The following is a 12,709-nucleotide window of genomic DNA, read 5'->3' on the forward strand; positions in this document are numbered from 1 at the left end:
CTAATCTGGCATGCCAGGTTTGATTCTGCACTCCCTCACATGCAGCCAGCTGGGTGACCTTGGGCTCGCCATGGCACTGATAAAACTGTTCTGACCGGGTAGTGATATCAGGGCTCTCTCAGCCTCCCCTCCCTCACAGGGTGTCTGTTGTAGGGAGAGGAAAGGAAGGCGATTGTAAGCTGCTTTGAGCCTTCTTTGGGTAGAGAAAAGCGGCATATAAGAACCAACTCTTCTTCTTCTTCTTCTTCTTCTTCTTCTTCTTCTTCTTCTTCTTCTTCTTCTTCTTCTTCTTCTTCTTCTTCTTCTTCTTCTTCTTCTTCTTCTTCTTCTTCTTCTTCTTCTTCTTCTTCTTCTTCTTCTTCTTCTTCTTCTTCTTGAGACAGAGGGGAGCACTGATCCATCAGAAATCCATGGTAAGGCTAATCAGGATTTTCAGAGGGAGTCAGAGAATGCTTTACTGTGTGGCAAACGAAAATTGCAGGGGATGAAAAGAATGGGAGGAGGTGACCACTTACCTTTCTGCCTTTCTCGTTGTCGGGAAGGTAACAGTGCCGCGGGAAGCCTCGTGCTGTGAACTTCTTCCCAGGGTTGGGGTGCTCTGGGCCCTGGTTAAGAGGGAGCCAAGAGAATTAGGTGCTTCACCTGCACAGATTGTAAGGATGGCCCACCACACCAGCACAGGGAGTTTGGGTCACTGCCCAGAAATTAATGCGATCCCTTTCAATTCCAGAATTCATTATTTATTTATTTATTTATTTATTTATTTATTTATTTATCATACTTCTATACTGCCCTCCCCGGAGGCTCAGGGCGGTTTACATTATAACAGAGAACAATACATAAAACAGTCTGTAGGACATGTATAACTGATAACTAATAATTGTAACCAAATAAATAAAACTGTTTGAAGCAGGAAGGTCCTCCGCCCATCCCTGCATCTTCCAACTCTGCCAACGCTAGCGTGAAACACACAGTTAAAATTTTAAAATTAAAAGGTAAAAAGTCAAAACCTTCTTTGCCTTTTTAACTATACACCCACCCACCCCTACACCTGTTCTTTCAGCTGCTAATTAATCACCTAATTGTGGTGAACTTCTCGGAAGCAAAGAAGGTGACCTTCCTTTTTTTTGCTTTGGAAATGGAGCCCGGGTTACCGCAAGCCTACAAGTTCTTGCCCTCTGCTCAGATTCACAGAGAGAATGTCAGTAAAGGTGGGGTACTGATGTAAACAGACCCGACAGGGAGGAGAAGAGGAGATAAAAAACAGGGCCAAGGCCAACATTAGGCTATAGCAGCTGCCCTCTCCTTTTACCCACGGCCTGGCAGCTACACAACCCCCACCAACTGTCCTCATTCTTTTTCCCCCACCAAACCCAGGAACTTTCTCGTTGGGGGTGTTTCAGCAGATCTTGGGCAGGAGGTCCAGGGTCTGAAATCTGGGGAGTCAAAGCTGCAAACTGAGCATGTGAGATGGTTTGGGAGGTCAAAAAGCATCCCCCCCCCGTGACTCTGTAAAAGAATCCAACCATATGCTCATCTCCGGTGGGGTCTGACAAGGCAGGAAGCAGAAAGGACTATGGAACAGGGTATGGGAAAGGCAGGAGTGGGAAGCAAAGCAAACAACTGAATTCCGTATCAACCCAGTTTGACTGGCCAGGAAGACAAGGGTCCTGTGGTTTGACTGTGGAAGTAAAAGGAGAAGGGCATGTCCCGGCTTCTGCTGCACTGCTACACATTACACAAGTCTTTGTTGCTAGATGACACGAGAGCTTTGCATCAGGTGTGCGACGGGAGCTTTGTGCCTCCCACAGACAAGTCAGCACACAGTTCCAGCAGCCAAACCACAGCCTTGCTGTGACATCTGAACCAGGTGATTGTCCTTTACAGGGTGCTGGCACTCCCCAAAACAGTGAGGACAGCACAGGCACACATGAAAACAATGCATTGCAAAAGAGAACTAACGGTCCGTGCACAGCCAATATCTATGTCTTCAGCAAAGAATAAATACACAAAGGAGTCTTTTTTAATTTCCTGTTTCGATCTTGATGTTCAACAAAAATAATCCAGAGGAAAATATTCACAAATATATCCGCTATGCAATGCTGGACAAGGTTCTGGTACACCCTTGATTCACCAAAGATTTTTCCCAACAACAAAGCCTCTACCAGGGGTGGCAAAACTGTGGCTCTCCAGATGTCCATGGACTACAATTCCCATGAGCCCCTGCCAGCTGGGAATTGTAGTCCATGGACATCTGGAGAGCCACAGTTTGGCCACCCCTGCACAATATAACTCATTTCAAGCTTCGAAATGGAACCGAGGTCGGTTTGGTCACTTGAGTAAGAAAGAATTAAAATGCCGCCCAATTGAGCTTGATTCCATTTCGGAGAGGGAAATTCTTTATATCATCGTTGCTTATTTATTCCTTATTGTATGCATGTATATTGGGCCATGCACAGATCGTTGGTTCTTTTCTGCAATATTCCCCGAAACAAAACAAATCTAAAACTCAGCTTCACAGGAATTAAAACCCAGCCAAATTGAGCTTGGCTCCATTTCAGAGCTGGAGATTTTGCATATTATCTTAGCTTATTTATTCTGTATTGTAGCCACACGCAGATGCAATACTCCGCAAAACAGAACAGATCTAAAATGCAGCTTCACAAGGCAACCCGCCCCCCCCCCCAACATTTCTGTCCCCCCCTCTGCTTCGCAGCCCTTTCCCTGCCTCACCTGGATCCCTGCAGGGACGTCATACACGATGCGGATGGTTTTGCAGTCCAGGTAGCCAGGGAGGGAATGTGGGATAATATGGAATTCCATTTTCCCTGGGGGCTGAGTCCCGGTCTTCTCTCCATAGATGGCCTTGCAGGTGGGGCACTGCAGACTGCCATCCTGCGGAAAGAAAGGGAGAAATGCAGGGAAGGAGGCAAGCCCTGGGGGCTTTGGGGCCATGGAGATCAAGGGGGTTCTGTAAGAAGAGGATAGCATCCTACCCATTTCACACTGAAAGAGAAAAGGGGGATTAAGGAATCAATGGAAAAACTGGACATGGACTATATCTAAACATCTCTAGCTAAGCCAGTGCAGTGAGATAGTTTTGAGAGCAGCTTCAGCCTTTCAGGGAACCGTTTCTGCAATAACTTTTGCTAGGGAACCCCTGTGGACTGCAGAAGATTCTGGACTAAGGAGCACCAGGCCAGATCTGTGAAGGATTGTGTCACTCATCCATGTAGACACACCCAACTCTTTGCCTGGGCATTTCAGAGCGAAATCTATGATAATCGGCATCCGTCAAGCTGTCTTCCAGGGAAACTAGTATATTGCTCTTCTTCTTGATGAAACTAGTATATTGCTCTTCTTCTTGATGAAAGGCCTGATACCACTCCAAAGGAAACTCCAGGATTTTTAGAAACACAGTTTGGAAATGGCTGGCTTGGTGATCAAGCACATGGCTTCCATCTAGAAAACCCATCTAGAAAACCTCAGCAGTGGTGTAGCTTTCAAGAGGCTGGCCCAAGGCAGACCTTCATCTCTCTCTCAGATCATGCAACCTGGTCCATCTCCAAAATGCAAAATGCTGAATCATGCAGACTCAATGTGCCTCAGGGCTATAAAGGGAATGGATATGTCCTTCAGTCTCAATTCCGATGCAGAATCCGATACCAGTTCCCTTGAGCTACTATTGGTATGGAAAACACATATGCTTTAAAATGCTAGTGTGAGTAGCGGGAGCTGAAGGGTTAACTTCCATCTCTCTCTCTCTCTCTCTCTCTCTCTCTCTCTCTCTCTCTCTCTCTCCTGCACAGCCTCAAGGCAACATGAGGCCTTTTGCATTTCATAGAATATGCATGATCTTTGCCTCATCTCCATTTTGATCTTGGGTGAGTTACTACGTGTCCATCGATGACTCAGGATGTTAGTCTGACCTTGGGATAAGCCTGATTCTCATATCCCTCTCCTGACTAAAAGAGCAAACAGATGCATTTGGGCTGGCACAGAGAAGACCAGTCACAACCTCTCCCCCACCCTGGCCGCTGATCTCCTTACCTTGTTTCCATTATTGTACATCGCAACCAGGCAGAGGAGGTGGTACATGTGACCACATTTCCCCAGCTTCCCCACCAGTTCTGGTTTTATGCCTTTGTGCCTCAGAATGCCCTCATAGCCCGATGAGGACACCAGTCTCTCCATGCAGATTGTGCAGTCCTGTTGTAGGGAGATAATAAGGTGGGATAAAGGCATGATGCACATAGGTTCACTGTAACATGAGCAGGGATAAAGTCTTGGGTAGTTTCCCCTTAGATGTCAGCGGAAATAGCTTTGCCTAGTCTTCTCTCTAGAAGAGCTATTTTTTAGGCACAAGTTTTTTGTAGGAGGATTCAATGACACCATCTCCCACCTGTCGTGAACAGTATAACACTTTCCCCTTGTAGAATAAAGTTCCGGTCCAGTGGCACTTTTAAGACTAACGAAGATTTATTCAAGGTCTTAAAAGTACCATTGGATGAACTTTGTTGTGCTGCTTCAGGTCAACATGGCTACCCAACCTGAATCTACTGTTCTTCTGTGACATACTGAGCTTCTTAAGCGATGTCTTTAAGGACAGGACTATACACTGCAGCAGTAACAAGTATGCCACTCAAAATGGCTTCCTCCTCCTAGAATGCAATACGGCCATTTTGGATGACATCCCCATGGCAACCGTCACATGTGACTTGCACCTCAGATGTTTTCAATTTCTAAACAGATATTTCTTTTCTTTGGCAATAGGTTTTGTTCCTATCATGACAAAACGGACCCATTAAAAATTCTACTTTTTCTAGGAGCGAGATGGTAGTCGGGCAATGACAATGAGCTATGGCCTGTAGATGGAGAAGTAAGCAATTAGATTTGGCTTCACAAGCATTCTCTAAGACAACTGTCTCTGTTCCCTTGCCCATTCTTCCAACACTACTTGTATGGGGCAGAGGTGTGTGTGGGAGGAAAGACTCACCTCATCAGGGGGGTTCTTCACTTTCTGGCTGTAACGTCTCACCACATCCTCCGGGTTCTTGCCTGAACAGGGCAGAACAAACATGTTACTGGGCACGGCCAGTCCCAGACCCCTTCCATTTTTGACCCATGCACAAAAAGACAATGGCAGTTCTACATCCCATCTTGGTTCCATCCCTCACACGAACTGTGAAGACATTCTGAACATCTCATTAAATAACATGGAGAATGGTAGGCTACGTACATTCAGAGGTGGTTTTCTACATTTTGGGGAAAAAATTGAGATTGGTTCTAAAGAATACTGAAATTTAGAGAGGGAATAGCCACTGAGGAAGAAGGGGACGACAGAAAATGAGGTGGCTGGATGGAGCCACTGAAGCAGTCGGTGCAAACTTAAATCGACTCCGGGGAATGGTAGAGGACAGGAAGGCCTGGAGCAGGGGTAGTCAAACTGCGGCCCTCCAGATGTCCATGGACTACAATTCCCAGGAGCCCCCTGCCAGCAAACGCTGGCAGGGGGCTCCTGGGAATTGTAGTCCATGGACATCTGGAGGGCCGCAGTTTGACTACCCCTGGCCTGGAGGATCATTGTCCATGTGGCCGCGATGGGTCGGACACGACTTCGCACCTAACAACAACAACAAGCCACTGAGGAAAAGGTTTTTTTACCTTGAAAATGGGCAAAGGATAAACTGGTCCCCGTTTTGGCTCCCAATACATTTAATTTTAACCATATTACAGAATAGAGAAAGAAACTGCTCAGTTTGGATTGAAAGTGCATTTATTTGAACTAAATATTGAACTTCATTTGTTAATAAACTGTTTTTTCACCTATACCACTTGCTTCATTTCTTTCCCCCCAAATTCAATCAAAAGCCCAAATGATTTTTCTTTCTCAGGTACTGCTAGACGCCTCTCTCCCTCGGAGACTACGCCCAAGGACAGCTACCCCTTGGCAGGAAAAATGAACTTCTGGCCCCCAGACCACTGTTTGCATAATACAGTGACCCCCTGACAACATACAAGTGGGCCAACCCTTCTCAATCTAGATCATGGTGCACAAGGCCTCGCTGGAACATTACAGGTATCTAAGGGGGAAAAAATAATAACCTGGCAAAATCCTCAGAGAACCGGAAACACCATTCTTTGAAGGATGGCTTGCCCCACATTCTAGGTCAGAAGTTACATCTATAGACACTATAGACCCATTAAGCTGTCAAGATTACTATGGTTTATTTTGACGGGCAGCTCCTCCTCATCCAAAAGCGACCAAGAAAAGAAGGCTGACCATCCCAGGTACATTTTATGGATTCCTAAAAATAAATACAGACTCTCTCTTTTGCTTGCAGACATAGCCCAAGGGAACGCTGACAATCACATTTAGCTTAGTTCTTATCAAAAGCCAGGGGAGTTGAATGACTGAGAGGGCAGCACAGACAAAAGGCCCCTCTTACTCTTTTTCAGATGTTTCTTTTTGGTCTTCCGACAAATGCCGTTGATTCCGGGCACCGGCTTCATGTCACTCTTATTGACAGGTGGTGGGTGCAGGATGGGCTTTGGAGCTCGAGTGAGGCAGACGGGCAGCCCTGCAGCGCACATCAGAATTCCTGTCATTCCTGTGGCCGGAGAAAAGGAAGAGCAGCTGAAAGAAGGCAGAAGGAAGACATGCACCAAGCGCTGGAAAGATGGAGCACTTTGTTATTGGCTGCAAAATCCAGCTCTCAAAGAATGTTAGCTTCCCTACCATTTTTTAAAAGGCAAGTTTCTAGTCCACAAGAGAGCCAGCTTGGTGTAGTGGTTAGGAGCAGCGACTTCTAATCTGGCGAGCTGGGTTTGATTCCCTGCTCCTCCATATGTAGCCAGCTGGGTGACCTTGGGCTTGCCACAGCACTGATAAAGCGGTTCTGACCGAGCAGTAATATCAGGGCTCTCTCAGCCTCACTCACCTCACAGGGTGTCTGTTGTGGAGAGAGGAAAGGGAAGGGGAATGTAAGCCGCTTTGAGACTCCTTTGGGTGGAGAAAGCGGCATATAAGAACCAACTCTTCTTCTAATCTGGCAAGCTGGGTTTGATTCCCCGCTCCCCTATTTGCAGCCAGCTGGGTAACCTTGGGCTCACCACAGCACTGATAATGCTGTTCTGACTGAGCAGTAATATCAGGCATCTGTCAGCTTCACTTGAGAAGAGGAAAGGAAAGGTGATTGTAAGCCGCTTTAAGACTCTTGGTAGAGAAAAGTGGCATATAAGAACCAACTCTTCTTCTTCTAAAAATGCATTTGAAAGCCTGGAGGCAACCCGTGCTCAAAATATTAGAATCCAGATGGATGGCTGAATAAAATTTTTCTAGTGGTCACAGGGGAGAGATATTTCATCAGCCCGTCCCTTGCAAAACAAAACAAATTATGCAAATAGGAACTATGTAATGAATTTGTACAATATAAATCAGCTGCCGAATCCATGTTATTTTACTGAGTAGAATTTGATTTGCCAGGATTTGGACTAAAACCTGGATCACAAAAACCTGGGACAGCCTGGCTATGCCTAATAGCTACTCAAGGATTATGAAATTTGTTTGTTTCTAAAAATTAATGTTGAAGCTCCAAGACTGGCTTGCTTCAAAGGCAAGACCAGATCGGTGTCTAGTGTTAGGAGAAGCATATTCTCCATCTATTCATCATAAAGCATGGCTTTCCAGCCACAGCATGTCCTCTTTGACATCAGCTACCCACTACCACTGGGTAGGCAGTCTGACCAGAGTGTCAACTATGTATGGAGAACTGTGATATCCTTTGGCTTGTCATCATGGTGCACAAGGCCCCACTGGAGCTTTACAGGTGTCTTAAGGGGGGGAAAATTAAACTGGCAAAATCCTCAGAGAACTGAAAACACAAATCATACTGGGCAACACCAAGCCAGGCCTATCCCACTGTTTAGCCCAGGATTTCTCAAGCAGGGTTTTGTGAAACCCGGGGTTTATTGACAGTCCCGGAAGGGTTTCCCAAATGGGTGGGAGTCAGGGTCGGTTTATCCATGTAGCACAAATGGCACATGATACAGGCCTTGCACTTTGAGGGGCCACACATGGTGCCTTCCCCCCATGGATCAGGGCTGTAGCCTCCCCCCTCCCCGCTTTTCCCTCTTTAAGGACAGACTGACATCTCTTTCCACTGTGGTGGGTCCCTTCACACCCATTCTGGCTGTTCCCACCATAATTGCACTTGGCTAGAGCCTTGCAAATCCTTAAGCTGACTCTGGTGCAATGGGCCCCCTAACATTTATTGGGTAATATGACCATCTGTGGTCACATTGACCAGCCCACCCCCACCCAAAATGGCCAATGATGGGTTTGGAACCAGTGGGAAGGGGAGGGGCCCCGGGTGGGCTGATCCACCGCTCCGTTGCCCAACCATATTCTGTACAATCACGGAACTTCTAGGGTTCCTTGAAGCCTGAGGAATATTTCAGGGGTTTCTCAGCCATAAAGAAGTTGGGAAATGCTTCCAAATATCTAGAGGCCATCTTTGCAGCATCAGCTCTGAGGCCCATACCTGCCAAGGCAGGGTGGACTGGACCGGTTCCATTCAAGTTCTTGACTGGGAGGGCAGGAACCCTGGAAGAGAAAAGAGAAAGGTCCTGAATTACAAGTAGACATTATTAAAAATCTTGTGTAGGCGTCCACATTTCATGCTGTGGCTGCATTCAGATACCATGACACAATAATCAGAGAGTGCTTTGTTAGTGTTGGACACAATTCGGGGAGAGGAGGGGGGGGAGAGAGAGAATCATATATCTAATAGTTAGTTATTGAGCGTATTGTGTATGGCCTTCTGGTAAGGATCATAAAATCTGCAAGGTACGGCAACTATATGTTCTTGCAAACTTGGGTGTGGTATTCTTAGACACAGGATACTATAATGCTAGAGCAATCCCTAGGTTTGCATATATCTAGCTGTTAGTTCACGATCACACCACTTCTGGGGTTCCTTGAAGCCTGATGAATGTTTCAGGAGTTTCTCAACAGTAAAAAAGTTGGGAAATGCTTCCAAATATCTAGAGCAGTGGTTCTCAACCTTGGGATCCCGACCTCAAGTGGGGTCGCCTGGACAGGTTGGTGGTGGTGGTGGTGGTGGTGTCAGGCAGTGGCAGCCGGCAGCAGCAGAGCCATGGCACTGGCCACCTCCATTCCGCCTCCAGATTGTTGAGCGCCTGCGCATGCGCCTGCATGCATGTGTGACTGTGCGCATGCGCGGGCTGCCCCTGCTGCCGCAGCTAGGGTTGTGGCATTACGGTGGTTGAGATCTGCTGATCTAGAGGCTTGCAAATATAAAATACTTAATTCCTAGGTTTGCATATATATAATAGTTATTGACCATATTGTGTATGGTCCGCTGGTGAGGATCATAAAATCTGCAAGATATGGCAACTATATGTTCTTGCAAACTTGGGTGGGGACACAGGTTGCTATAATGCTAGACACAGGACGCTATAGTGCTAGGGCAATTACTAGGTTTGCAGAAGGCTTAAAAACCTAAGTGCACGTACTCCTAGCACCTTAAATCAGCAAAGGGGGAAGAGGTTGACCAAATAAGACGGCCAAGCATATGCACAAAATGAAGAGGGAAGTAAATCCAAACAAATGGTCTGAGAAAATCCGGCTTGTTGCCAGCAGTGAAGTCATCGACTCCACAGGGCTTGGACGTTCTGCCTCCCACTGGTTTGCAACGGACACTGATGGGGTCATCCAGGGAAAGCAGGAAGCAGCCAGGGGACCTCTGGACATCCTGCTCTAGTTGAGATTCCTCTCTCCAAGAGACATTCGTACTGAGTTATAACATCATTTGTACTTAAAAAAAAAAGCCTGTGAACCACTTTAGGAGCCAGATGAGGTTGAAATGTTGGATATATTTTTTTTTAAGCCAGCGGTTATTGGGTGGAATCCCAGCAGCTTCCAGGTGGCTCTCCAGCTTTTCCCAGAGAATCACAGGATGTCCAGTGCTTCAGAGACAACCGAGTAGACTCATGCACACACAAAACTCTCAACAAGAAAAGCCGAGAGGACGTGCCTACAAGTCGACACGCATCCCTGCAAAACCCTATAATCTGGGTGTTTAACTAGCTGGGTCTGGGTTGTTTGGATTCAACTCAGGCTTGTCTCAGCCACAAAGGGGTTCCAGGGAATGGCTTCTTCAAAGCAAAGGGCTCAGCGTGCCGCCATGGTGGGCATCTGTCTTCCATTCAAACCACTCTGCGGATGCTAATCTATTTTATGATGTTTTATAGGGGTTTTATATATTGTACCCCTCCACGAGTCTCCGGAGAGTGGTGGGCTAAAAATCTAATAGATGAGATGAGATGAGACAGAAGACAGACAGATAACTCCATGTGGAGCAGTAAAAATATAGAAATAGAGCTTCCTTGCAGAGCTGTTTCTATACATGCAAATGCCTCTGGTGGTGGGGAGGCAAGAACCCACCCACCCCCGGTGGTGAACCCATCTGGGCTCTCTATTTATTACCAGCCATTCCGCACAGCTCACAGAGAATTTATACCCGGGGTAGTCAACCTGTGGTCCTCCAGATGTCCATGGACTACAATTCCCATGAGCCCCTGCCAGCATTTGCTGGCAGGGGCTCATGGGAATTGTAGTCCATGAACATCTGGAGGGCCACAGGTTGACTACCCCTGCCCAAAGGGTTGGCTTGGCCCTGTGATTGAGGGGACCCCAAGGCCTCTGAGCTTCCATCACCGCTTCTCGCCTGAGGCTGGCTCCGCCTCCCACTTGCCACCAAGCCGTCACAGAGACTTCAAGGGTCTTTCACGCAGAGGCTTGAGGGTTGACCTGCAGCGTCTTTTCTCCAAGCATCCTCCTCGTGTCCTCATTTTGCGTGTGGTTGTCTTTCCGTGGCGTCTTTGTTGTTTTCTCAGTGCTTTCTCAAACTGGATCAAAGGTGGCTTGAGAATGCGCAGAGAAACAGTAACGACCACACGGGGGAAACAAGAAAGCTTGGCTGCTGAAGGTCAGCACCCAAACTGTGAAAAAGCCTCCCTGTCAAAAGGCACCAAAGCTCTCTAGCTGCTGCAATCGGTCTGGACCTTAGTACAAGAGAGCTAGTAAGCTTGTTTTTCCTCCTCTTCCCAGAACAACACAAGGAGGGCTTTGAGTTGCTTCTGTTTAGGCACCCACTCCTCAGCTTCTGCCTACACATTAATTCTCCTGCCAAAAGTATCCCTTGGCAGCCACGAGTGGTTTAAGAATTCATGGGGCCTGTAGCCCCAGAGCCAGTTTAAAGATTCACGGGGCCCTAACAGAGTACAATAGTATTGGAAGCAGCCAGACTGGGGGCGGAGGGGGGTCCCGCACAATGGGAAGGGGTGTCACTCTGAGTGACCTTAAGGAGGGAAAAGAGGATGGGGAGGAGAGAGGCTACGGCCCTGATCCATGGGAGGAAGGTACCTTGTGGGGCCCCTAGAAGCACGGGGCTTGTAGAATGCACTATGTGCGCTACATGGATGAACCGGCCCTGTCAGCAGCACAAGAGGACAGCTCTGGACTCATAACAGTGATATCTCCGAATGAGATATTAGCCTGAAACACAAAAGGTTTGCAGAAAAGGAGAGCTCTTGTTTGCCTTTTGATTGTTCTCAGCTCAACCAAAATATTTGGACAAAGGGGAAGAGGGACCTTAATGTTACAGATAGGTGGCAGTTTCTGTAAGCCTGTCTGCTCCTGGCTTGAAGAAGAAGAAGAAGAAGAAGAAGAAGAAGAAGAAGAAGAAGAAGAAGAAGAAGAAGAAGAAGAAGAAGAAGAAGAAGAAGAAGAAGAAGAAGAAGAAGAAGAAGAAGAAGAAGAAGAAGAAGAAGAAGAAGAAGAAGAAGAAGAAGAAGAAGAAGAAGAAGAAGAAGAAGAAGAAGAAGAAGAAGAAGAGGAGGAGGAGAAGGAGGAAGAAGAAGAAGAAGAGGAGGAGGAGAAGGAGGAAGAAGAAGAAGAAGAAGAAGAAGAAGAAGAAGAAGAAGAAGAAGAAGAAGAAGAAGAAGAAGAAGAGACTTCCCCAGCCATGGCTCTACTCTTGAGGCATCACCCACACAATAAGGACATTCAGATCTGGAAATGTATGTGGCTCTTCATTCCCTGCTATGCCTGTTCCTCGTCGGACGTGCAGCCTGAGGGGGTGAAATCAGCTTTGTTCAGCGTAGTACTCCAATCTGTGCCAGCTTATGGCTCAGCCAGACTGTTTTCCCTTCTGGCGTAATCCGTTAATAAGAGCTATTTATCTCACCTGCCTATAAATGTGAATGTAAGCCAGCTACTAAAGGTCCCATTAATTTGGGGCTGTCCAACTGTAAGATGCTAGTCTCTAGTCTACACTCACTGATTAGGCAGTGCATATTTTCGGGAATCTGTTCCTGATCAATCACTGCCTCTATTTTATTTATGAAACACCTATTAAAGTCACCTTTCCACTCTGCTTGGTGCAGCCTGTTTTGTTTTTTGGGGGTGGGTGCCATTTCAAAATATTATTCTTATGAGTTCCCGCTCTTTTTGCAATTAGACCAGCTTTTCTCGACTTTTTTACCCTGAAACATTCTTCAGCTTTCGAGAAACCCCAGGGGTGGCGTGATCCTGCAGAATGTGGTTGGGAAAGATAGCCATGTACACGCTCACCCAGGGGCCCTCCCTTCTCACCCCCTTCAAACCTATCACTGGCCATTTGGG

At 46.9% G+C, this 12,709-nt stretch overlaps 1 protein-coding gene across 3 annotated transcripts in view; it reads right to left on the reverse strand.

The window, feature by feature from the left end:
• Positions 1–12,709, reverse strand: part of DTX1 (deltex E3 ubiquitin ligase 1) — a 48,293-nt gene that overhangs the window by 5,196 nt on the left and 30,388 nt on the right. For all 3 annotated transcript variants that reach the window (XR_013226425.1, XM_077309380.1, XM_077309381.1), the window contains exons 4-9: positions 8,544–8,605; positions 6,450–6,611; positions 4,997–5,058; positions 4,051–4,209; positions 2,734–2,895; positions 516–605 (exon numbers count right to left, since the gene is read on the reverse strand). Coding sequence is in view for 2 of the 3 variants with exons in the window: in XM_077309380.1 (XP_077165495.1) it covers positions 516–605; positions 2,734–2,895; positions 4,051–4,209; positions 4,997–5,058; positions 6,450–6,611; positions 8,544–8,605 (697 nt within the window). In the remaining variant the exon portion in view is untranslated. The remainder of the gene's footprint in view (positions 1–515; positions 606–2,733; positions 2,896–4,050; positions 4,210–4,996; positions 5,059–6,449; positions 6,612–8,543; positions 8,606–12,709) is intronic.

Source organism: Paroedura picta, chromosome 13, assembly GCF_049243985.1.
Source record: "Paroedura picta isolate Pp20150507F chromosome 13, Ppicta_v3.0, whole genome shotgun sequence".
NCBI lineage: Eukaryota > Metazoa > Chordata > Lepidosauria > Squamata > Gekkonidae > Paroedura > Paroedura picta.